General features: G+C 53.0%; 4 protein-coding genes and 1 non-coding gene across 10 annotated transcripts; 3 read left to right on the top strand and 2 right to left on the bottom strand.

Annotated features, from left to right (window-relative positions):
* The first annotated feature begins 470 nt into the window (after window positions 1-470).
* On the top strand, window positions 471-6238 carry C1QTNF4 (C1q and TNF related 4). Of its 2 annotated transcripts, XM_019037173.4 has the most exons (3): window positions 471-722; window positions 1568-1744; window positions 5088-6238. In XM_019037173.4, exon 3 carries the CDS (start codon window positions 5093-5095, stop codon window positions 6080-6082), a length of 990 nt encoding a protein of 329 aa, XP_018892718.3. In that variant the 5' UTR covers window positions 471-722; window positions 1568-1744; window positions 5088-5092; the 3' UTR covers window positions 6083-6238. The 2 variants fall into 2 exon arrangements, with proteins under 2 accessions (XP_018892718.3, XP_063567258.1); XM_063711188.1 differs by lacking the exon at window positions 471-722 and having other exon boundaries at window positions 773-1744.
* Window positions 6239-6541: 303 nt separating this feature from the next.
* FAM180B (family with sequence similarity 180 member B) lies at window positions 6542-9527 on the bottom strand. Of its 3 annotated transcripts, none has more exons than XM_004051069.4 (3): window positions 8986-9527; window positions 8049-8119; window positions 6542-7832 (listed from the first exon to the last, which is right to left on the bottom strand). In XM_004051069.4, the coding sequence occupies exons 1-3, from the start codon at window positions 9068-9070 to the stop codon at window positions 7437-7439; spliced, it is 552 nt and encodes a 183-aa protein (XP_004051117.1). In that variant the 5' UTR covers window positions 9071-9527; the 3' UTR covers window positions 6542-7436. The 3 variants fall into 3 exon arrangements, with proteins under 3 accessions (XP_004051117.1, XP_063567259.1, XP_030872179.1); XM_063711189.1 differs by having other exon boundaries at window positions 6542-7867; window positions 8986-9010; XM_031016319.3 differs by lacking the exon at window positions 8049-8119.
* A 1808-nt stretch (window positions 9528-11335) lies between these two features.
* NDUFS3 (NADH:ubiquinone oxidoreductase core subunit S3) lies at window positions 11336-16800 on the bottom strand. Its single transcript, NM_001279640.1, is given in 7 exon segments — window positions 11336-11503; window positions 13332-13451; window positions 13587-13712; window positions 14818-14967; window positions 15180-15277; window positions 16561-16626; window positions 16737-16800. Coding segments are annotated over 7 exon segments (792 nt in total).
* Window positions 16801-16875: 75 nt separating this feature from the next.
* Window positions 16876-23663, top strand: KBTBD4 (kelch repeat and BTB domain containing 4). Of its 3 annotated transcripts, none has more exons than XM_004051064.5 (4): window positions 16876-16959; window positions 17841-18458; window positions 20177-20283; window positions 22052-23663. In XM_004051064.5, the coding sequence occupies exons 1-4, from the start codon at window positions 16941-16943 to the stop codon at window positions 22910-22912; spliced, it is 1605 nt and encodes a 534-aa protein (XP_004051112.1). In that variant the 5' UTR covers window positions 16876-16940; the 3' UTR covers window positions 22913-23663. The 3 variants fall into 3 exon arrangements, with proteins under 3 accessions (XP_004051112.1, XP_063567250.1, XP_018892094.3); XM_063711180.1 differs by having other exon boundaries at window positions 16948-17064; XM_019036549.4 differs by lacking the exon at window positions 16876-16959 and having other exon boundaries at window positions 17358-18458.
* On the top strand, window positions 19283-19402 carry LOC115936436 (U5 spliceosomal RNA). The gene has a single exon (XR_004071910.1). It is a non-coding gene; the product is annotated as a U5 spliceosomal RNA (small nuclear RNA).
* Window positions 23664-23791: the final 128 nt, after the last annotated feature.

Here is a 23791-nt window from a genome sequence, read left to right as displayed (position 1 = left end):
AGGTGCCCGTGGCCCTAAGAAGGGCCATAGATTGCCATAGGTTGGCTTTTGGCCTCCCCCAGCTCTCCTTCGACATCCCCCAGCTCTCCTTCGACATCCCTGTGTGGCTCATCCCACGCTTACCCTGCTTCTTGTCCTCCCCACAGTCCTGTGGCCCAAGCTTTTCAAGTTGGTGAAAGAGACAGTTGTGATCTGACAAGGGCTAGACAGGTGCTTCACCCTCTGTCACCAAATACCCTCATTATCCAGCCCGAAACATTTCCATTCATTCCTTTCTATTCCAGCACATATTCGTTAATTCATTCCATCATTCACCTAACACCCTTGAAGCAGAGCCAATCACCTCTACCAACATCTTCCTAGAGACAAATAGATTAACCGGGGTGGGGTAAACTTTGAGAGCTCCAAAAGGAAAGCTCCAGAGGACGGGGGGTCTGCAGGGGTCCAGGCCTCTCAGGGACCACAGAGCAGACCTGCAGCAGAGGCAGAATTAGAGCCCATGGCTCCGGAGTCAACCAGGGCCAGGCAGAGGGCACCAGCTCTTGGCTGCTGAGAGTAGAGCTCTTCAAAAGTCATCCACTCACTCAGCATCTACTGAGTGCCAGGCAGTGTCGTCACCTCTACAGCCGTCAGGGGAGAGAACAGCAGCCTAGAGAAAGGGAGTCTGAGCCCCCATCCCACGGGCTTGAAGCCCAGAGTGGAGGCCAGCACTAGTGCCTCTGGTGAGTATTACCGTGGGAAGACCGCTGTTCCCAGCCCGGGTGCCCTGCTGGGCTCTTGCTAGCCTGGCCCCAGCGAGGCAGGGCATCAGTTTCCCTCTCCAGAGGCCTTTCTTCCCCACCTATTGCCCTTCTCAATCCTGTCCCTTCTTGCAGGAGCAACCTTCCCAGCAGAAAATTCCATTCTGCCCCAAGGACTCTCCTCCTTACTGCCCCTCACCCCGGGGAACGCAGGCTGCCCCTCTGATGCCTGCAGACTCCCTTCTCCCTCTTTCCTAACCGACGGTGGGCATTTTCCAATTTGGAGGTGAGGAGGAAAAACTAGGTTATTTTCAGCTCTTCCTTTACTGGCAACATTGACCCATTTATCCTTCTCTTCCTTCAGACCTCTCCCCCAAGGCCACTTATGTTGGACATCTGTCCCAGCCAAAATCTCACCTTCCACTGTCCTTGCAGCCCAAAGGCTAGTCCAGCCTCTGAGTCCAGCTCTAGCCCTCTCTCCCCACACTAGGAAGGAAGCTGGACTGTAGAGTGCTCTGGGCCACCCCGCGTTAGCTGCTGCCTCTGGCCTGTTTCCCCTTCTGTGCCTCCGTTTCCCCAACTGCTCAGATTAATGATGCCTGCTCTCTAGACCCAGAGGACGAAGCTCTAGGGAGGTCACAGATGAGGAAGGGTCCAGTGCTCGGCGCAGACTCCGTGCGGAGCCCCTAGGCCCCGCAGCTCGCCCCTCCCTCTCCCCTACTCCCCTCCTCTCCCCCTCCCGCCTCTCCCCCGCCTCTTCGCTCTCGCTCGGCTCCCTCTCTAGCTGACCTTCCCTTTCCCTCACGCCTCCCCACGCCCGGCCCCAGGCCCCAGCACCCTGTCCGCTGCCGCCTCAGAGCCGGGAGAAGCAGCCGGAGCCCCCGCCGCCCCCGCCGCAGCGCGGGCGGTCAGTGCGCAGCCCGGCACCCGCAGCCCGCAGCCCGCAGCCCGGAGCCAGATCGCGGGCTCAGACCGAACCCGACCCGACCGCCGCCCCCAGCCAGGTGAGGGCAGCTCAGGGGAGGCAGGGAGCCGAGGTTCCCCCTTTACTGGAAGCGGGGGCTGGGGAGGCGCGGGGAAATTGGGTCCTTTTTCCTTGAAAGGAGGACCTGGGAGCCTTTTCGTGAAACAGGCACAAGGGCTTTCATTCCAAATGGATGGATGGATGGAGGGAAGGTCTCGGGGAAAAGGGATTGGGGTACCCCTTTCTGGTTTTTGTTTTTTAAAAATAAGGATTAATTGGCTTCTGTGAAAGTGGGACTTCTTGGAAGGATGAGGGGCTTTCAAGGTAGGTTGGGGAGGGGGCTCTGGCAGGGCTTGAGGGAAGAGTTAACTGGTGAGTGGCAGGGCAAGGGGGAACTCTGCGATCCCCTCAGCCTGACATCGCTGCACCTCCCGCCTTGGCTCTGGGGCTCTGGGTCTGTCCAGCTCTGTGTCCCAGTTTTTCTCTTTGAAGATGACTATTTTGAGCCCCACCTGGACAGAGCCAGGAACAGCCATTTCCTTCCCTGGAGCTATGACACCCACCTGACACACCCTCCCACACCTCTGACCTGCTCAGGGAAGGGGGTTCAGGGAAGGACGAGGATCCAGGGATCTGGGAATTGGGCAGTGTGGGTGAAACGGAGGCTGGGTACTGGGCGCACAGGAAGACCCTTGGCACTGGTGGGGTGCACCAGCCTTGGTCAGGAGGTTGCTGGGCAGCTGCTTCTGGGGCAGGACCCACTAGGAAAGCAGCGGTGTGGAAAAGCTGAGCTGTTTTCCGTGTTCCCAGAAGACAAAACACTAGAGAATGTGTTTGCTTGCTTTCATTTGGTTTTGCTTTCTGTCTTCCTCACCCTGGATCCCAAGACTCATTCCTCTGATCTCCTCTCCTAGTTTTGCAAAAAGGTAAACTGAGTCAGAGAACAAATTGGCTGGACATACCTGTGTCTAGGAGGGAAGAGTGACAGGAAGGCATACGGAATTTGAGTCAAAAAACCTCAGTGCTCCATGGGTGACCTTGGGCCAAAATGCTTTCCCTTGTTGGGCCTCAGCTTTCTCATCTATAAAATGGGAGACGGCCCACCTGTCTTGTAGGTTTGCCAAGACCATGTGTCTAAAAGAACTTTGTAAAAGGGAATGCACTGGACACTTGTGAGGTGCCGTCTTCACCACTGTGGATGGCCCCTTCCCTCCTCCCTGTCCTAACCAAGGGTATCACTAATCCATAGGACACCTTTGTGAGAATTACAAAAAGCACCTCCTCTGGAAGGAGACAGCATTCAGTTGGCTAGCAACTTGGGGTCTTTAGTATGAGAATGAGAAGGTGGCATACTTTACGCCAGGTGCTGCTCTAACATGTGGAGTGTGAGCTAGATTCTAGCTAGGACGTTTTGCACATCTACACCTGACAACCCTTCTCAGCAGGGCCCTGCTGTCTCTAAGAGACACAAAGCTACACATACAGGGCATTTTCTAAAGCAGCCCACATCCCAGGCTGTCTCCAGCTCATTTCTTTCCTGTTTTGTTTCCACATTAGGGCTTTTGGGTATTCAAGCCCCAAAGCACATGCCCTACTAGGAAGCAGGATGGAATCCCTACATCAGAGAGTGACTCCTTTGAGTTAAGCAGTGCCTTCACCAAGCTCTCAGGGGTAGGAGTGACTGAGTCCCTAAACCCTTACGTCAAGAACTGGACCAGATCACTTTTGTCAGGGCAACCGACAGAAGCATCTGCACACCTCAGCACTGCCGTTGACAAACCATGTTCACACCTATCTCAGCACACCCCCACAGCAAGCCTGTGTGTGAGGTCTCTTCCCCATTTACATGGAGGAAGCCATGCCCAGAGAAGTTAGAGAACCTGCCCAAGGTTTCACAGTGTGAGTGGTAGAGCCAGGACCTGAACCCAGATCTGGCTATCTGTCCTCTCCAATCCATCACTCCCAAGGAACAAAGCTGCTGACTTCACAGCCTTGCCAAAGCCCTGCTGGAATTGTTGCTGTCCCTGTCCATCCCCAGTAGCCCCTGGCTCGCCACTCCTTCTTCTGAGTAACCAGCCTCCAAGCAAAGAGAAAGGAGTCACCTTCTCTTTTACTCTGATTTCAAGGGGGAGGAAGCTACCTCAAAGCCCAACTGTTCTCGCCTCCTCTGTGCAGGAAGGGCCCCTGGTGAGTCCAGGAAAGGGGTCAGGGAGCAGCGATTTCCTTTCCTGCTCAGATGGGGCTTAAACAGCAACGGTCATGCAGAGCGTTGACACAGAGAGCCAGTGCCTGCGTGAGTGGCAGACCAAGGACCATAAAATAACCACAGGAAAATGCAGCCAACTGGAGCTGAGGGGAACTCAGAGACTCCCCTGAATCCCCTGGGTTACCAGGGCCCCTGGGTGTCAAATGGGAGGTGTAGGGGCAAGCCCAGCAGACAGGGCTGTAGGCCTCTTTAACCAGAGTGTTTCTGCTAGTCTGTGTTCAAGCTTTCACTTAAGAAAGGGGTTTCGGCCGGGCGCGGTGGCTCACGCCTGTAATCCCAGCACTTTGGGAGGCCAAGGCAGGCGGATCACAAGGTCAAGAGATCAAGATCATCCTGCCCAACATGGTGAAACCCTGTCTCTACTAAAAATACAAAAATTAGCTGGGTGTGCTGGTGCAAGCCTGTAGTCCCAGCTACTTGGGAGGCTGAGGCGGGAGAATCGCTTGAACCTGGGAGGTGGAGGCTGCAGTGAGCCGAGATCAAGCCACTGCACTCCAGCCTGGCGACACAGCCAGACTCCGTCTCAAAAAAAAAAAAGGGGGGGGCGGGGTCTCAAGGCCAGGCACGATGGCTCACGCCTGTAATCCCAGCACTTTGGGAGGCTGAGGCAGGTGGATCACTTGAGGTCAGTTCAAGACCAGCCTGGCCAACATGGTAAAACCCCGTCTCTACTAAAGATACAAAAAATTAGCTCGGCGTGATGGTGCGTACCTGTAATCTCAGCTACTCAGGAGGCTAAGGCAGGAGAACTGCTTGAACCCGGAAGGTGGAGGTTGCAGTGAAACGAGATCGTGCCACTACACTCCAACCTGGTTCACAGAGCGAGACTCCATCTCAAAACAAACAAACAAAACAAAGAAATGCAAATTATCAGGCCCATCACAGACCTACTGAATGAACTCTGGTGATGGGGCCCAACTATGTATGTTTGAACACGCCCTCCAAGTGACAGTGAGGCTCGCTAGAGTTTGAGAATCCAAGGATGTAGGAAAATTGAAACCTACTTGTGGGTCAAGGGCAGGGCTGGGAAGAGAACCCTTGTCTCCCGGTGGAGAGCCGGGTGTTTGGAAGCCGCCCCTGCCAACACTCCACTCCCGCCCCTCCGTCTCCCTCCCAGGCGCCATGCTGCCGCTTCTGCTGGGCCTGCTGGGCCCAGCGGCCTGCTGGGCCCTGGGCCCGACCCCCGGCCCGGGCTCCTCTGAGCTGCGCTCGGCCTTCTCGGCGGCACGCACCACCCCCCTGGAGGGCATGTCGGAGATGGCGGTGACCTTCGACAAGGTGTACGTGAACATCGGGGGCGACTTCGATGTGGCCACCGGCCAGTTTCGCTGCCGCGTGCCCGGCGCCTACTTCTTCTCCTTCACGGCTGGCAAGGCCCCGCACAAGAGCCTGTCGGTGATGCTGGTGCGAAACCGCGACGAGGTGCAGGCGCTGGCCTTCGACGAGCAGCGGCGGCCAGGCGCGCGGCGCGCAGCCAGCCAGAGCGCCATGCTGCAGCTCGACTACGGCGACACAGTGTGGCTGCGGCTGCATGGCGCCCCGCAGTACGCGCTGGGCGCGCCCGGCGCCACCTTCAGCGGCTACCTAGTCTACGCCGACGCCGACGCTGACGCGCCTGCGCGCGGGCCACCCGCGCCCCCCGAGCCGCGCTCGGCCTTCTCGGCGGCGCGCACGCGCAGCTTGGTGGGCTCGGACGCTGGCCCCGGGCCGCGGCACCGACCGCTCGCCTTCGACACCGAGTTCGTCAACATTGGCGGCGACTTCGACGCGGCGGCCGGCGTGTTCCGCTGCCGTCTGCCTGGCGCCTACTTCTTCTCCTTCACGCTGGGCAAGCTGCCGCGTAAGACGCTGTCGGTTAAGCTGATGAAGAACCGCGACGAGGTGCAGGCCATGATTTACGACGACGGCGCGTCGCGGCGCCGCGAGATGCAGAGCCAGAGCGTGATGCTGGCCCTGCGGCGCGGCGACGCCGTCTGGCTGCTCAGCCACGACCACGACGGCTACGGCGCCTACAGCAACCACGGCAAGTACATCACCTTCTCCGGCTTCCTGGTGTACCCCGACCTCGCCCCCGCCGCCCCGCCGGGCCTCGGGGCCTCGGAGCTACTGTGAGCCCCGGGCCAGAGAAGAGCCCGGGAGGGCCAGGGGCGTGCATGCCAGGCCGGGCCCGAGGCCCGAAAGTCCCGCGCGAGCGCCACGGCCTCCGGGTGCGCCTGGACTCTGCCAATAAAGCGGAAAGCGGGCACGCGCAGCGCCCGGCAGCCCAGGCCCCTGCGCTGTCTTGACTGCGACGCATTCGCCGGCGGCAGGCGGGAAGGTGCTGACTACTGCGGGCCCGCAGGCCCGGGGAAGGGGTTGGAGGTTGGAGAGCAAGGTCCCCTTGGACCCTGGGAGGGTGAGGAGGTGAGAATTTGATGGAACCACATTCTCCTAGTCCGTTGGGGGCCTCCCTTTTATATCCCTACCTCGTCTAGCCCTCTGACTCATCATTGACCTACGACCTCAGCCTTAGCCCCCGGCTGATGCCTTTCTGTGACAAGGAACAGCACCCCATTACCCCACTGGGTGCATAGGATTCGAGGAAACAGTGCATTCCTTCTTCCAGCAGGGCGTGGGAATGAGATGAGGAGTTGATACCTGGTTGCCCTGACTCTTGCCTTCCCGGGATGGGGAGAGTGATTTGCCCAGAGCAGGGGTTAGACGCTTATTCCGACATAGAATGACACAGGCTCCAGGAGGCCGAAACAGAACATTTTATGAGAAGAGCAACACAGAATCAGAGCCACACCTGCTCCAGCCCACCTCCGCTTGTCTCTCCTTGGTCTCCCAGCCTTACTCCCCCCTCTGAGGTGTTCACCCGATGCTTGTTGAGATATTGCCTCCCTACCCCAAAAGAGATAATGTTCCTCCCTCCCCCTGCTTCCCTCCACTCTTCCAACTGACAGAACTCAAAAAGTCGATTCTCCCAACCCAGATGGGAACTTGGAGGCTCAGAGACCCCAGATCCTTGGTTGTGCCTAAAAGGGGATGCTCAGCACCTAGAGGATTCCTGTGAATTCCACAGGACCTGTCACAGACTGCCAGGGTAGGAGTTGGAAGGTCTGACCAGGCCTTACTTGGGGCAGCTTCCCTTCAGCATCTCTTGAACACACTTCTCAACCCTGACCCCTGATCTCAACACACACACACACACTGCCTGCAAGTCGTGCCCTTAGCTCTGTGCCCACTCCTTGCGCACTCCTTGCGACCCAGAGCCTGGGTTCTTAGCCTCTCAAGATCTAGGAAACAAGATCGGGTCGGGGTAAGCAGAGAGGGGGTGTCCAGGGTGCAAGCCAAGCCCAGAGATCTGAACACGGTGAAAAGAATCAGATGCCAGACAGAAGCCCCTGCGCAAGATGGGTCTGCCTGGGGGGTTGAGGAGGAGATGGGAGGGGGTAATGGCAGGTGAAAGAACAAAAGAGGAGGGTCAGGGGAAGGGGTCAAGGATGGAGGCCCAGGACCCCAGGGAAGGGGGCCGGTCCTGGGGGCAGAAACCCTTGCACAGGTCCCAGAGTGTTTCCTGTGCCAGGAGAGCGAAGACCTGGGCCCAGCGGCCCCGTTCCTCAGCCTCACTAGCTGCGTGGAGCCGGTAGACGCAGGACAGGCCTGTGAGGAGCAGATGTTCAAAGTCCCAAGTGCTAAGAGGAGGCCCCTTCCGCAGGTCCTGGAGCTGCTGCAGCCGCTGCTCAGTGCCCTCCAAGTCACTGGGCACGTGGTGCTGCAGGAGGAGTCTGAGTCGGCGGCCTGGGTGTGTGGACGCTAGTTCCTCATCCTGGATGTGCAGCTGCCCCATGACATCCAGCTCCAGCCCAGCCCAGAGTAGCTGCAAGGGGAGCCATGTAAGGGGTGGGCTGTGGCCTGGGGAGCAGGGCAGGGAGCAAGAGTGGGCTGGGGGAAGGGGCAGAAGCGGGCAGCAGGACGCATGCTGGCTTGCCCCCCCAACCCTAACAGGTCCACGCTGAGACATCCCCCTTCCCAACCCTGAGCTTAGGGACCTCTGGACGTGCCCACCCCCATGTCCCAGGCTGGGAGGAAAGACCTCAAACATCACTTCCGGGGCCTCTGGCTCCTGCAGGCCACCTCCCACGCTGGTGCTGTCCATGGGCTGCCCTGGGGCAGCAGAGAGGAGTCAGGCCCCTGCCATGCTACACCATGAACACCCCAGCCTCCCAGAAGTGCCCCTCTGCTGCCTGGTAGAGGTCCCGAGTGCTTCATCATTCTACAAAAGGGCAGGAATGCCATCCCATGCCCCCCTTTCCCCTCCCTCTCACGCACACACATGCACATTGACATTCACCCTCCCAGGCATAGGTCTTCTGATCTCAAAAGCATCATTCCAAGCCCAGTTACCATGTTGGCAAATGCCCAGGACACCTCCTTTAAATTGCACAATGCCCTTGTTAAAGAGCTCCAGGCCAACGGGTCACAAGACCCTTCCCCACCCTCCTCCCCTCCCTATAGTCATCTGAGGATAAAGTCACCTAAAACAGTGCCAGTGACTCTCCCAAGGACAAAGACCTCTTTGGAAAGAGCCTACTCTCCCTGCTCCTCCTCAGCAGTAAGGGAGGGAGGAGGAAGACAGGGCAGGGAGGACAGGGCAGGGGAGGATGTGAGGCAGGGAGGACAGAGCAGGGGAGGATGTCTGTGGCAGCTCCGTCCGGCCCACACCTTGGGGTGTTGCCTCACCCTTGCAATGTTTGTTCCAAGCCCAGGCAGGTCAAGAGACCCTGCTTTGGGCATCAGTGGGAATGAGCCCAGGGCCAGCATTAAGAGCACCTAGGGCTATCTCCCTAGGTGTCACCTGTACCTTTCCAGTTCTGGGGGTGGGGCCCACACTGTCACCCACCACAGCACACATCAGCCTGGTACCCACCATGCCCACGCTTCTATGCCCAACTAGCCTCAAATAGAGCCAACTGTTAACTGCTGTCAGCCAGCAGCCTTGGCTCCTCTCCACCCACCCTGAAGCCTGGTACCTGCATGGTGCTGGGTTGTAGTCACACCAGAGAGGAGACAAATGGCTACCACCAGGCAAGCCAGGAACTGCAGGGTCGCAGCCATGCTCAATCACGTCCTCTGAGTCTCACTCTGTTCAGCAGTTCTCTGCTGCCTCATCTGCCTGCCACACACCTCAGCTCCAACTTTCCACTGCGGGCTGCTCCAGAGCTCTGTAATGCGTGTCATTCTTCAATGCTGAACAGGGAGGGGCTGGCTGTGGCCTCGGTCACCTCCCAGGGGCTCTTTCCATCCTTTAGAATTGGGGAATCTTTGGTTGTTGGCAGGAGCCTAGCTCCCTGCTTGTCAGGCCCTCAGCCTGTTCCTGCCCAGCTGGGCGGTATGCTTAGTTAATAGGAAAAAGGTGTTTGGTAGCAAATAGCTGTAGCTTGGCCCTCCCAAAGGGTAGGAAAGAGCTCAGGCAGTAAGACCATCTTACTGTCTGCGCCCTCAAAATATCCTGCAACTGAGGCCAGCCCCGACACCCAGTCTGGCCCAGCCCAGCCTCCAAGGAGCCCCTCAGCTGCCAAAAGCATCAGCTGCAAAGTCTTCCAACTGCATGGTGGGCTGGCTGGGCGGCCCCACACACAGGCAGAGCCAAGCACTCCCCTCTCAGGCACTCTGCCGCAGGCTGGACAGACAGATCAGCTGGGCTAGGGCGTATTGTCCCCTGGCAGACAGACAAATCTGCAGCTCCTGAGTGGTTTTTGCCCCAGCCCTGGGACCTCTTGTTTCCTAGCAACATTCTTAATTCAGAGCAGGCACGGTGGCTCATGCCTGTAATCCCAGCACTTTAGGAGGGCAAGACAGGAGGATGGCTTGAGCCCAGGAGTTCAAGACCAGCCTGGGCAACATGGTGAGCCCTCTACAAATAAATTAGCTGGGTATGGTGGTACACACCTGTGGTCCTAGCTACTCAGGAGGCTGAGGTGGGAGGATCACCTGAGCCCAGGCAGTCTAGACTGCAGTGAACCACGATCACACTGCTGTACTCACTCTAGCCTAGGTGACAGACCAAGACCCTGTCTCAAAAAACCCCCACCAGCCTGGCGCGGTGGCTCACGCCTGTAATCCCAACACTCTGGGAGGCCGAGGCGGGCAGATCACCTGAGGTCGGGAGTTTGAGACCAGCCTGACCAACATGGAGAAACCCCATCTCTACTAAAAATACAAAATTGGCCGGGCGTGGTGGCACAAGCCTGTAATCCCAGCTACTCGGGAGGCTGAGGCAGAATTGCTTGAACCCGGGAGGCGGAGGTCGCAGTGAGCCAAGATCATGCCATTGCACTCCAGCCTGCGCAACAATAGCAAAACTCCATCTCAAAAAAAAAGAAGAAAGAAGAAAAAAAGAACCCCACCATTCTCAGCTCAGGCCAGAAACCAGGGGATTCCTATAGCCCAAGAGTGATTGGCTACCATGCCACACCCATCCTGAACCCTGTGGACTGTGAGAACTTTCAGTTACAGCTCCAGAATCCCTCTCAGAAATACATCCATGCCTGCAGGCCACCAGGTCTGCAACTACACTCTTTAGTCCCATTAAAATAGACCTCCGGCTGAGTGTGGTGGCTCACGCCTATAATCCCAGCACTTTGGGAGGCCAGTGTGGATCATTTGAGGCCAGGAGTTCGAGACCAGCCTGGGCAACATGGTGAAATCCCATCTCTACAAAAACTATAAAAACTAGCTGGGCGTGGTGGCGTGCATCTGTAATCCCAGCTTCTTGGGAGGCTGAGGTGGGAGAACCGCTTGGGCCTGGGAGGTGGAGGTTGCAGCGAGCTGCGACAGCACCACTGCACTCCAGCCTGGGTGACAGAGCGAGACTCCATCTCAAACATAAAAGAGCTGGTCACAGTGGCTCACGCCTGTAATTCTAGCACTTTGGGAGGCCGAAGCAGACAGATCACCTGAGGTCAGGAGTTCAAGAACAGCCTGACCAATATAGAGAAACCCCATCTTTACTAAAAATACAAAATTAGCCAGGTGTGGTGGCACACACCTGTAATCCCAGCTACTCGGGAGGCTGAGGCAAGAGAATTACTTGAACCCAGGAAGCAGAGGTTGTGGTGAGCCGAGATCGTGCCATTGTACTCCAGCCTGGGCAACAAGAGCGAAATACTGTCTCAAAAAAAACCCATCAAAGACTCCCTGGTTTAGCAGTTTCTCTCTAAGAGAGCAGGGAAACACCCCTGCCTGCCTGTGTCCCCCCCAAAGCATCACTTCTCCACATTACAAGCACACACAAAGTGGGAAGTCTAAGTAGGAATTTATTTACACGGACACTCAATCATAGATAAGGCGCTGTCTAGGATCCACATGCCTTCCCTGGAGCTACTTGGCTTCAGGCTTCTTGTCTCCGGCTTCAAGCTTGAGACTCTCCGGGGGTTGGCGATAGACTGGGAAAGCCTCCCAGGGGCTGTTCAGGTCAAATTTGCGGAACTCTTGGGCCAACTCCACCGGCTCTGCCACCACCCGCTTCACTTCATCGTCATAACGTAACTGCAGGAGGAAAAGGCAGGCTTGAGCACTAAGGAAGTCCTTATTATAGCTACACAGGAGCCTACTTTTCACAAGGCTATTGGTGACTTCCCCAGCCCGTTCCTCTTGGTTACTGACTCCTGTCCCAGCTTCTGTCAGTAAGTCTCCATCCGTACCTGTGTTACCCGTCAGATCACATCCCAACCAGCTAGAGTGTGTGATTCCAAAATGTAGGATACCTCTCATGCCCTGCCAGCACCAGTCAGATTCCCCTGCTCACCACTCCCGCATCAGGAGCTACGAACTGACTGCTCACCCACCCACACACTCTTACAAGGTAATGGTAAGCATTTGCCCAGGATTAGGGAGTAGTCGGTGGCTGAAAAGAGTAAACCTAAACTGGCAGATACACAACCTCAGGCCCTGTGCCCTTGGCATATTCACAGTCCAGATCTAAAGCAGTACATTTGACACAGCTTTTCTTGTTACTTGGGGATCAAATGGATAAGGTAAGGATCATCAGGTGCTAGAGTGAAGAGGCAAACCAGGTGAGGCAGATAGCAGGAGTGGGGTGAAAGGGAGAAGCGAGGGAGATAGCCCTGCCCAGAAGTAGCCCAAGAGGGAAATAGGAGCATGCAAAGCACTAACACAGCAGGAGTGACTGGGGACTAAAAGAGCAGGGCTGGAGCACCACATCTCTGCATTTCTAAACAGTTACTTTGCTATAAAATTCACGAGTGATAATATTACACACTATCTTCCTGCAAATAACCTGCAGCACCACTGAAATTCTTTATTCATGTTACTGGTCCCACCTCAGAGGTAATTTTTGAGGGCTAAGCATCTGGTGTCTTCCCCGTCACTGCCTTCCCAGAGAGTCGGGGCAGGGTAAAATAATCCTCTACTTTCAGGTTTTAGGGACAGACCGTGTCCTCAAGGCTACCTTGATCATTACAATAATGGATAACAGTGGCCAGGTGTGGTGGTTCACACCTGTAATCCCAGCACTTTTGAGAAGCTGAGGCGGGCAGATGACTTGAGCCCAGGAATTCGAGACCAGTTTGGGCAACATGGAGAAACCCCATCTCTACAAAAAATACAAAAATTTGCTGGGCATGTTGGTGCATGCCTGTAGTCCCAGCTACTTGGAGGGCTGAGAGGTGGGAGGATTACTTGAGCCTGGGCGGTCGAGACTGCAGTGAGCCATGATCGCACCACTGCACTCCATCCTAGGTGACAAGAGTGAGACCCTGACACACACACACACAGCATCAATTGAGCCTTTACAATACAGCAGGCTTCATACATCATTTATTTATTTAGAGACAGGGTCTCACTCTGTTGCCCAGGCTGGAGAGCAGTGGCGTGATCTCGGCTCACTGCAACCTCCGCCTTCTAGGCTCAAGCGATCCTCCCACCTCAGCCTCTTGAGCAGCCAGGACCACAGGAATGCACCACCATGCCCCGTTAATTTTTCTATTTTTTTGTAGAGAAGAGGTTTCACCATGTTGTCCAGGCTGTTCTCGAACTCCTGGACTCAAGCACTCCTCCTGTCTTGGCTTCCCAAAGTGCTGGGATTACAGGCATGAGCCTACACATACATTATTTAATGCCAGCCACAAATCTATTAAAGTGCTATTATTATTGCCATTTTAAGATGAGAAAACTGAGTCACAGTCAAACCAAGTAACTTGCCCCAGGTTACAAAAATGAAGCTAGGATCTGAATCCAGGGCCCATGCTCTTAAACCACCACAATCCACAGAAATATTTCTTGCCATTCCCAGGGATCCCCTGGGTTCTCTGCAAGTCCCTCCCTGAGGCTGCTGTCCCAGTTCCAAGGCTCCTACCTCAACATAGCCAGATAGAGGAAAGTCTTTCCGGAAAGGATGTCCCTCGAAGCCATAATCTGTCAGGATCCTTCTTAGATCAGGGTGGTTAGCAAAGAAGACTCCAAACATGTCCCAGATCTAGGAAAGAGACCACCTCAAACAGCCAATCCATCAAGACTAACAACAGGGGGAAGGGGCTACACTGCATCCCGTAGTCTCAACCAGTTCTGCTACTGTAGCCCAGAGGCAGGTCCACCATATCCGGTAACTCACCTCCCTTTCATACCAGTTGGCTGCCTTGAACACAGAGACAGCAGACTCAATGGGCGTCAGCTCATCTGTGTAGGTCTTCACACGGATCCGTGAGTTGAAGCGCAGAGACAACAGGTTGTAGACAATCTAAGGAGAACAGAAGGATCTGGAGGGCTGAGATGGGAGTCCCTGGTTGGGACAGTTCTGCCCTGTGACCCTGCTTTCTATTCTGAACCTCAAAACCTCAAGATTCTCCTATGCTTACAACTACTTCCAAAGGCCCAGGCCACAGCTGTAGCTTAGCATGTCAGCATGCCTGTGTTTGCTCATGCTATTCACTTTGTCAGGAATATTTCCCTGATCCACCTCACAAGGCTACCTGGTCTCCTACTCATATTTTAGATTCAGCACAAACATTCTCTCTTTTCAAAGAAGCCTCCCAGACAGGGCCAAGTGCCCCTCCTGCTTTCTTAAAGCATCCCTCTAATATCCTTTGTATTATATGTTACTACAGTAAGCTGTTTAGGTGTCTTTCTCCTTCACTAGAGTGTAGGGGACTCCTGGAGGACAAATACTTCATGTTATTTCTCTCTCCATCCCAGAGTCTGGCAAACAGTAGATAATCAGTAAAATATTAATAGCTAAATGTATTGAAAACACTGTGTGCAAGCAATTTACTTGAACTATCTCATTGGATCCTTACAACCATTCTATAAGATAAGGACAGCTTTATATTTATTTTCCCGGTAAGAAAATGAAAGCTCAGAAAGATTAAACAAGGGCCGGGCATGGTGGCTCATGCCTGTAATCCCAGCACTTTGGGAGGCCAAGGCAGGCAGATCACGAGGTCAGGAAATCGAGACCATCCTGGCCAACATGGTGAAACCCAGTCTTCACTAAAAAAATACAAAAAATTAGCCGGGCGTGGTGGCATGCACCTGTAGTCCCAGCTACTCAGGGGGCTGAGGCAGGGGAATCGCTTGAACCTGGGAGATGGAGGTTGCAGTGAGCCAAGATCATGCCACTGCACTCCAGCCTGGTGACAGAGCAAGATTCCGTCTAAAAAAAAGAAAAGATTAAACAAAATATTTGAGTTATCGGAGGTCCCACAGCCATTTAGTGGCAGAACCAAGATCCAAACTTGAGATCTACTTGACTCTGAAGTCCCAGTTTAACTGCTGTGTTCTATTGTATGTTACAAACTGAAATTAATACCCTTACCCCCAAAACCTTCTCAGATCTCCCGACTGACCTCAAAACGGTTCTGCCGAGTTGGGACGTCCACTGCTGTCAAGTCAACCAGGGATTTGAACTGTGCATTGGTGTGATCCCTGAGGAAAGTCAGCACTGGGATGACGCCATCAGGATGGATACAGACCTCTAACTCATTGAAGCAGGACACCTGCACACATGAAAGGGAGGGGAGAGGGAACAAAGAGCTACTGAGGGAACAGCTAACTTCAGCTGGAGTCACCTGGTTTAATGCTGAGAGAACAGTCCAAGCTTGGGATGGAGGAATCTGTAGTTTCTTTGAAACAAGTCTGCCCACTCCCACATGCCCTGAGAACATAGTTCTTTCTTGACCCAGACCCAAATAACAGTAGTAAGTATTACCTGAACTTGTTGGACATACTTGGGCAAGATTTCAGCCACATACTCTCCAAAAGCTGAGAGCTGCTTGTGGGCCACATCATTCCGTGGTCTGACAGTGGCTGGAAGGAAAAGGCATATTTAACAAAGAAATGGAGAAGGCAAAAGCCAGCCCTGCATGCAGTCTCTTAGGCTTGTAAGGGATGTCAAATCCAGGAAAGGCTCCCTGAAGCACCTTGAGAAAGGTGCATGTGAAAGGTTTCCCTTCTAGGGAATAGAGTGATGAAAACTTGGGGAAAGTGCCACCTTAACTACACGGTCCTCAGAAAGACTCTTACTATAGCAGCTGGGGTGTTCACCTCTTCTCAAAATTACTCCACGGTTCTTCCCTCACATTGCCTGCATTTCTGCTAAAGCAGTAGTCTCAGTTCTCCTGTCAGACTAAGAGCTGTTTGAGGATGGTAACTGAACTTTTGCCTCTCTGTAGCTCCTTAGCATGCAAGTTTATACCAGGTTCTCAAGCTAAGAACTTCAGGGCTTGAAGACCCCTCACAGACTGTCTCCTTGAAAGTGTGTGTGTGTTTATGTGTGTCAATGAGAAAACTGAGGCCCAGGTGTGTGTGTGTGTGTGTGTGTCCTGAAGACCCCTCACAGACTGTCTCCTTGAAACTGTGTGTGTGTGTATGTGTGTCAATGAGAAAACTGAGGCCCAGGTGTGTGTGTGTGTGTGTGTATGTGTGTGTGTGTGTGTGTGTGAAAACTGAGGCCCAGGAAAGGAGAAATGCCAGGTCTCCTAACTCCCAGTCCGTGTATCTTGACTGTAACATAATATGTACATACTCATTCATGCAACCCTAAACCACTGAGCAATCACACATCACAAGCTACAGAATAATGGTTAGGTGTTTCTGCCTCTGGCAGCAGGCAGGCCTACTTTGTCATTCACTAGGTCTTTGACCCTGGGCAGTTTAATTCTTTGGACTGTTTCCTGATCTATAGTAAGAAGAGTAGGATGCTATCTACCCCATAAGGCTGTTGTGAGGACGAAACAAGATCATTCACTAAAACGCTTAGCGAGGTGCCAGGCACACATTAAGCACTCAATTAACGCTAGGTACTATTATTACAGGGCTCTGAGGCCTAAAGGTTATATTGCTTGCTTTCAAAGAGCTGACAGTTTAATCAGACAAAAAGGGGATGATTGAAATGGACAAGGGACAATCAGGGCCATAACAGGCCTAAGGGCACAGGGAGGGCTCAATTCTGCATGCAGGGTGAAGACCACTGCAAGTCAGATCTCCAAGATTTGCCAGGAGGACGTAGGGTAGGGCATCCTAGGGCAAGGACAGGCATCTAAGGGGCCCCGTCGATAGTTCAGAGAAGAGTGCTGCCCGCACATACTCACGGCGCGTGTCGGCCCCGGCGCTCTCCCGCCTCACCGGCAGCAACAGAACGGAGGGTCGCCCAGCCCCTGCACAGAGAGATAAAAGGCACAGACGCGCGGGATGAGCCCTGAGGAGCTCTCTGCACTGGGCACGCCGCTGCGCCTGACCCCGGTCTCAGCTGGCTGCCCCTGCTCACCCCTGGTCAGCGCCGAGGCCCCCAAGAGCCCGCGCCACCACAGCCTGGCCACCGCCGCCACCATGTTACTCAGATGCAGACTAGGCAGCGAACGGAAAGACAGCAGGACACGGAGCCCCAAGGGCACGGACCGGAAACGGAAGTGTGCAGCAGATCTTCTTCCGGGCGGACGTGGAGCCGGAAGCGGAGGTTCCGGGCTCCGGGATGAAAGGAGGGAACGCAGGTGAGAAAGCGAGACAGGCAGGTAGGGAAATCGTGAGGTGAGCGTGGTCCTAGCTCCGTGTGGCAGAGCCTAGAGAGAAGGCGAGGACGCTGAAGAACCAGGCGGGTGAGAGGAGGGGAGGGGGCGGGCGTTCTGGGTTCTACATTACACACCCCTCCCCCGCTCTCTGAGCCAAGCTTTTGACGAGGGCGGGCGGGCCTGAGCGGGAAGAACGGTTTCCCTGGCGACCGTTTCCAAGACGACTCAAGGTGGAGCGGGGACATTGCACAGGGCGATGGGCCTCCCAGTGCCCCGGCCTGGGGGCGGATGGACTCAAGTCTTTCGAGCGAGCGGGGAAGTGTGGGGGAAGCAGCTCAGAAGAGAGCAAATGTAAGACCCACGGATATCCCAGGCTAGGCTTCATATGGAGCGTCTTAACTCCATGCGCTGGGAAGGAGAGGACCTGGCCACTAGGCCGGGGCCGGGGGTCCTTTTTGTCTGATTCTACTGCCCCTGAGCTTCACTAGTTTTATGCCCCAGTTATTTGGTTAGTAAGGCTTTTACGATCACAGGCCTCTCCCAGCCCTTTGCTTTCATATATTGACCTAAATCCCAAGTCTTTTGTTAACATTATGGAAAGGAATTATTCCGTGTTTTCTCAGGAAAACACCCAGAGTTGGAACTTTTATTTATTTCATTAGCGGAGGGGCGCCACTGGGGATAACGAACCCAGATTTGGTTAAAGGATAGCGTCAGGGACATCATGGACAGGGCCAGGACTAAGGCCAATCTGGACCCACTTTGCTCTCACTTCTTCCTTTTCCCTCCCTGAGTTGGACAGTTGGATTCACAGACTATGGCTGTGAATTCCTCAGGTTACTCAAGGTGGTGTTGCTTTGCAGACAGCTGGCAGAGAGAGAAGTTGGCTAGCATGGAATCACCGGAGGAGCCTGGAGCATCCATGGATGAGAACTACTTTGTGAACTACACTTTCAAAGATCGGTCACATTCAGGCCGTGTGGCTCAAGGCATCATGAAACTGTGTCTAGAGGAGGAGCTCTTTGCTGATGTCACCATTTCGGTGGAAGGCCGGGAGTTTCAGCTCCATCGGCTGGTCCTCTCAGCTCAGAGCTGCTTCTTCCGATCCATGTTCACTTCCAACCTGAAGGAGGCCCACAACCGGGTGATTGTGCTGCAGGATGTCAGCGAGTCTGTTTTCCAGCTCCTGGTTGATTATATCTACCATGGGACTGTGAAACTTCGAGCTGAGGAGTTGCAGGAAATTTATGAGGTGTCAGACATGTATCAGCTGACATCTCTCTTTGAGGAATGCTCTCGGTTTTTGGCCCGCACAGTGCAAGTGGGAAACTGCCTTCAGGTGATGTGGCTGGCAGATCGGCACAGTGATCCTGAGCTCTATACGGCTGCCAAGCACTGTGCCAAGACCCACCTGGCCCAGCTGCAGAATACAGAGGAATTTCTCCACTTGCCCCACCACTTACTCACAGATATCATCTCGGGTAAGTTTAGGGAGGGGACACACCATACCCAGTTACTTGGCTATGATGTTCAGTGAATGTTCTAGTTTAGGGGAAAAGAACCCTCAAGCTTCCTGGTGTTAGTTTACATTATTATTCCTGCATTCTTACTGAGATAACCTGCTGAGAAGGATTGAGGTGAGATTCAGTGTAATTGCTGTCAGAGACACAGTGCGTTAGAGGAAGAAGTCAGGAAAATTAAAGCACAACATTTGACCACACAGAGTAGTGAGGAGTGATTTGTATTATACTCTAATTTATCCTGTACTTCGTATGTCCAAGTGGGTCTAATTACCTATGTAAATTGGTGATGGGGCAAGATATCCAAGACTAAAAACTTTTTTAGTGATGGGCCAACGTTAGGAAACAATCCTAACCTTGCAAGTGAGATATAGCCATACTTAAGGTGTGAGTTTGGCCAGGCATGGTGGCTCACACCTGTAATCCCAACACTTTGGGAGGCCGAGGTGGGTGGATCACCTGAGGTCAGGAGTTCAAGACCACCCTGGCCAACATGGCAAAATCCCGTCTCCACAAAAAATACAAAAATTAGCCGGGCATGGTGGCTTGCACCTGTAGTCTCAGCTACTTGGGAAGGCTGAGGCAGGAGAATCACTTGAACCTGGAGGCAGAGGTTGCAGTGAGCCAAGATCACGCCACTGCACTCCAGCCTGGGCGACAGAGCAAGATTCCATCTCAAAAAAAAAAAAAAAAAAATGGTGTGAGCTCTGTAGCTTAGTAGGTTGCTTCCATGGCAGATGGGAGCATATCGAGCCATCCATTTTGATTTAAAAAAAGCAAGGCACATACTCTGGTTTCTCTTCAGATTGTATAAATCTTTTACCTTTTACTAAACATTTCCATGGAGAGGAACAGTTATATGAGTCTTTACCCAACTTTTTGAGGGCTCATGTAACACATGAGACTATCTTTAAAAAAGAGCAAGGCACGGGCCAGGCGCAGTGGCTCACGCCTGTAATCCCAGCACTTTGGGAGGCGGAGGCGGGCGGATCATGAGGTCACATCGAGGCCATCCTGGCTAACATGGTGAAAGTACAAAAAATTAGCGGGGCATGGTGGCAGGCGCCTGTAGTCCCAGCTACTTGGGAGGCTGAGGCAGGAGAATGGTGTGAACCCGGGAGGTGGAGCTTGCAGTGAGCCAAGATCACGCCACTGCACTCCAGCCTGGGCAACAGTGCAAGACTCCATCTCAAAAAAAAAAAAAAAAAAAAAGGCAAGACCCGCCAGGCATGGTGGCTCATGCCTGTAACCCCAGCACTTTGGGAGGCCAAGAAGGGAGGATCCCTTGATGACAGGAGTTTGAGACCAGCCTGGACAACAGTGAGACCTTGTCTATACAGAAAATAACAAAATTAGCCAGGCGTGGTGGTGCACACCTGTAGTCCCAGCTACTTGGGAGGCTGAAACAGGATTGCTTGAGCCCAGGAGGCTGAGGCTATGGTGATGGTGATTGTGCTATTGCACTTCTGCCTGAGTGACAGGGTGAGACCCTGCCTCAAAAAAAAAAAAAAAAAAAAAAGCAATTTTAGGTTAATTTCATGTATATGTGTATGTATGCATGTACACATAGACACATGCCCAGCAGTAGTCTAATAAAGTGGTTCACATCTTTAAAGTCCGTTACTCTGAATTTCTCTTTCGGATTGTCATTGACCATGCCTTTCCTCTGGCTCTCACAGATGGAGTTCCGTGTTCTCAGAACCCAACAGAGGCAATAGAAGCCTGGATCAACTTTAATAAAGAGGAAAGAGAGGCTTTTGCAGAGTCACTCAGGACAAGCTTGAAGGTAAGGCAAATCTCTTAATGGTTGAGACTGCATATTCTCCATGCATTCTTGCCATCAGTTAACTTGGCCTCTTTTTTTTTTTTTTTTTTGAGATGGAGTCTTGCTCTGTTGTCCAGGCTGGAGTGCAGTGGTGCAATCTCGGCTCACTGCAAGCTCCGCCTCCCAGGTTCACGCCATTCTCCTGCCTCAGCCTCCCTAGTAGCTGGAACTACAGGTGCCCACCACCACGCCCGGCTAATTTTTGTATTTTTAGTAGAGACAGGGTTTCATCGTGTTAGCCAGGATGCTCTCGATCTCCTGACCTCGTGATCCGCCCGCCTCCGCCTCCCAAAGTGCTGGGATTACAGGCATGAGCCACCGCGCCCGGCCTTTTTTTTTTTTTTTTTTTAAGACGGATTCTCACTTTGTCGCCCAGGCTGGAATGCAGTGGCGCAATCTCAGCTCGCTGCAACCTCCACTTCCCAGTTTCAGGCTATTTTCCTGCCTTAGCCTCCCAAGTAGGTGGGATTACAGGTGCTGCCACCACACCTAATTTTTGTATTTTTAGTAGAGATGGGGTTTCACCATGTTGGCCAGGCTGGTCTGGAACTCCTGATCTCAGATAGTCTGCCTGCCTCTGCCTCCCAAAATGCTGGGATTACAGGTGTGAGCCACTGTGCCTGGCCTAACCTGGCCTCTTTGTGTGTCTGTGTGTGAGAGAGAGAGATGGAGTTTCGCTCTTGTTGCCCAGGCTAGAGTGCGATGGTGCGATCTCGGCTCACTGCAACCTCCACCTCCTGGGTTCAAGCGATTTTTCTGCCTCAGACTCCTGAGTAGCTGGGATTTCAGGCGCCCACGACCACGCCCAGATAATTGTTGTATTTTTAGTAGAGATAGGTTTCACCATGTTGGCCAAACTGGTCTCGAACTCCTGACCTCAGGTGATCCACCCACCTTGGCCTCCCAGAGTCTTGGGATTACAGGCGTGAGCCAATGCGCCTGGCCTAACCTGGCCTCTTTTTGATGGCCAGATTATGAATGGTCGTCTCTGGTTTTTTTGTTTTGTTTTGTTTGTTTGTTTGTTTTTGAGACAGTCTTACTCCGTCTCCCAGGCTGGAGTGCAATGGCATGATCTCAGCTCACTGCAACCTCCGCCTCTCAAATTCAAGCAATTCTTCTGTCTCAGCCTCCCGAGTAGCTGGGACTACAGGTGCATACCACCACGCCCGGCTGATTTTTGTATTTTTAGTAGAGACAGGGTTTCACCATATTGGTCAGGCTGGTCTCGAACTCTTGAGCTTAGGTGATCTGCCCACCTTGGCCTCCCAAAGTGCTGAGATTACAGGTGTGAGCCACTGTGCCCGGCCATCTCTGTTTTTTTAATTTTTTGTATTTATTTATTTATTTTTGAATAAGTTATCTGTGGCTTGAAGTTGATATGAGCTGGGGAGAAGGATGTCTTTGTAACCCCAGTACCACCAATCTATGAGCTTTCAAAGTTCCTTGAGAACTACTGTCATCAAGTTAACAATCTTAATCACCCTTTGTCTGAAGCACTAGCTTATGAGAGTTTTTTAAAAGCTACAAGGATGAATACAACAGATTCTCCGCCCGGCATAAATTGCCTCAAAGCAAGTGACTAGAGGAGAGTTGGATGCCATACAGTAATTAGAGAGTAGTATGATAAAGCTAGGAACAAGTGTGAGGGCCAGGATCTTAAGGAATGTGTCTTAGCTGAGCCTTAGCCTAGAATTTAACAGCTGTCATATAATTTTAATTTTGCCAATAGGAAATTGGGGAGAATGTGCACATTTACCTGATTGGGAAAGAGTCATCTCGTACCCACTCGTTGGCTGTGTCCTTGCACTGTGCAGAAGATGACTCCATCAGTGTAAGTGGCCAAAACAGTTTGTGCCACCAGATCACTGCAGCCTGCAAGCATGGTGGAGACTTGTATGTGGTGGGAGGGTCCATCCCACGGCGCATGTGGAAGTGCAACAATGCCACCGTTGACTGGGAGTGGTGTGCTCCTTTGCCTCGGGACCGGCTCCAGCACACCCTGGTGTCTGTGCCCGGGAAAGATGCCATATATTCACTGGGTGGCAAGACACTGCAAGATACCCTCTCCAACGCAGTCATTTATTATCGCGTAGGTGATAATGTGTGGACAGAGACAACCCAGCTAGAGGTGGCTGTGTCAGGGGCTGCTGGTGCCAACCTCAACGGGATCATCTACTTACTAGGGGGGGAGGAGAATGATCTGGACTTCTTTACCAAACCTTCCCGACTCATCCAGTGCTTTGACACAGAGACAGACAAATGCCATGTGAAGCCCTATGTGCTGCCCTTTGCAGGCCGCATGCACGCAGCTGTGCATAAAGATCTGGTGTTCATCGTGGCTGAAGGGGACTCCCTGGTGTGCTACAATCCCTTGCTAGACAGCTTCACCCGGCTTTGCCTTCCTGAGGCCTGGAGCTCTGCTCCATCCCTCTGGAAGATTGCCAGCTGTAACGGGAGCATCTATGTCTTCCGGGACCGATATAAAAAGGGGGATGCCAACACCTACAAGCTTGACCCTGCCACTTCAGCCGTAACTGTCACAAGAGGTATTAAGGTGCTGCTTACCAATTTGCAGTTTGTGTTGGCCTAAGGCTGTGGGGAGGGGAGGAGAACTGCTCACTCCTTTTCCCTCCCCATACAAACTCAAAGTCCCCTGGGCCCCAATTCAGAGTTATGTTTTTTTTGGCACATACTAGAAAGTCAGTGCCTCAGCCCTTCCCTGAATCCATGGAGGTGTTCTGTTTGGGGCTTTTTAGACTGCTGCTGCTCAGCTGGTTGCTTGAACTGACAGTAGGCCAGCCTGTTCTCTGCCATTCCCTAGTCATCCTGTGCTCCCTAGTCATCCTGTGCCTCACCACAGCTTGCTTAGAGCAAGCCTTTTCTCAGACCTTAGGCACAGCCTCTCCTCTTTACCTGATCAATGTTAAATGTAAGCACCCCTGATCCCAGGACATAAGGAAAGATGCCCAATTGTACTTTTGTTCTATAGCCTGTGAAATGGCTAGTTGGTCATTTTTCCACAAAGAATTAGGTGTTAAGAGTTTTCCTTCAGGCTTTACTTAGGAGAATGGACTAAGCTGAAGGTGTACTTCACCAGCAAGAGTCAACTCTAGAATTCAGGATGTTCCTTCTATTGTTTTCTTATCCATCTGTCAGGAAATGTAACTTTGGTTTTATTTTTGGCTTATTCCAAGGGGTAAGCCAGAAAATAGAAATGATTATTTCTGATTAATAGCAGAAACTTTTTCAATCTCAAATATATAAGGTGTCTGCTCTTTTAAAAGCTCTAAGCTAAGTCAAGAGCTAGGAACTGTTGATACAAATAAAAGTTTTTGAAGGGATATGTGTGTCTGTGTTGAATTCCAAAGGGGTGACTTTGAAGGGGTGAGGGTGTTTCATTCCCTCAGGGGAACTCATTACGTACCATCACATGGCTCAGTCTGCAGCAGTCCTAACTGCAGCCCATGCT

Source organism: Gorilla gorilla, chromosome 9 (genome assembly GCF_029281585.2).
Source record: "Gorilla gorilla gorilla isolate KB3781 chromosome 9, NHGRI_mGorGor1-v2.1_pri, whole genome shotgun sequence".
Classification (NCBI taxonomy): domain Eukaryota; kingdom Metazoa; phylum Chordata; class Mammalia; order Primates; family Hominidae; genus Gorilla; species Gorilla gorilla.
This window is presented reverse-complemented; position numbering and strand designations above follow the sequence as displayed.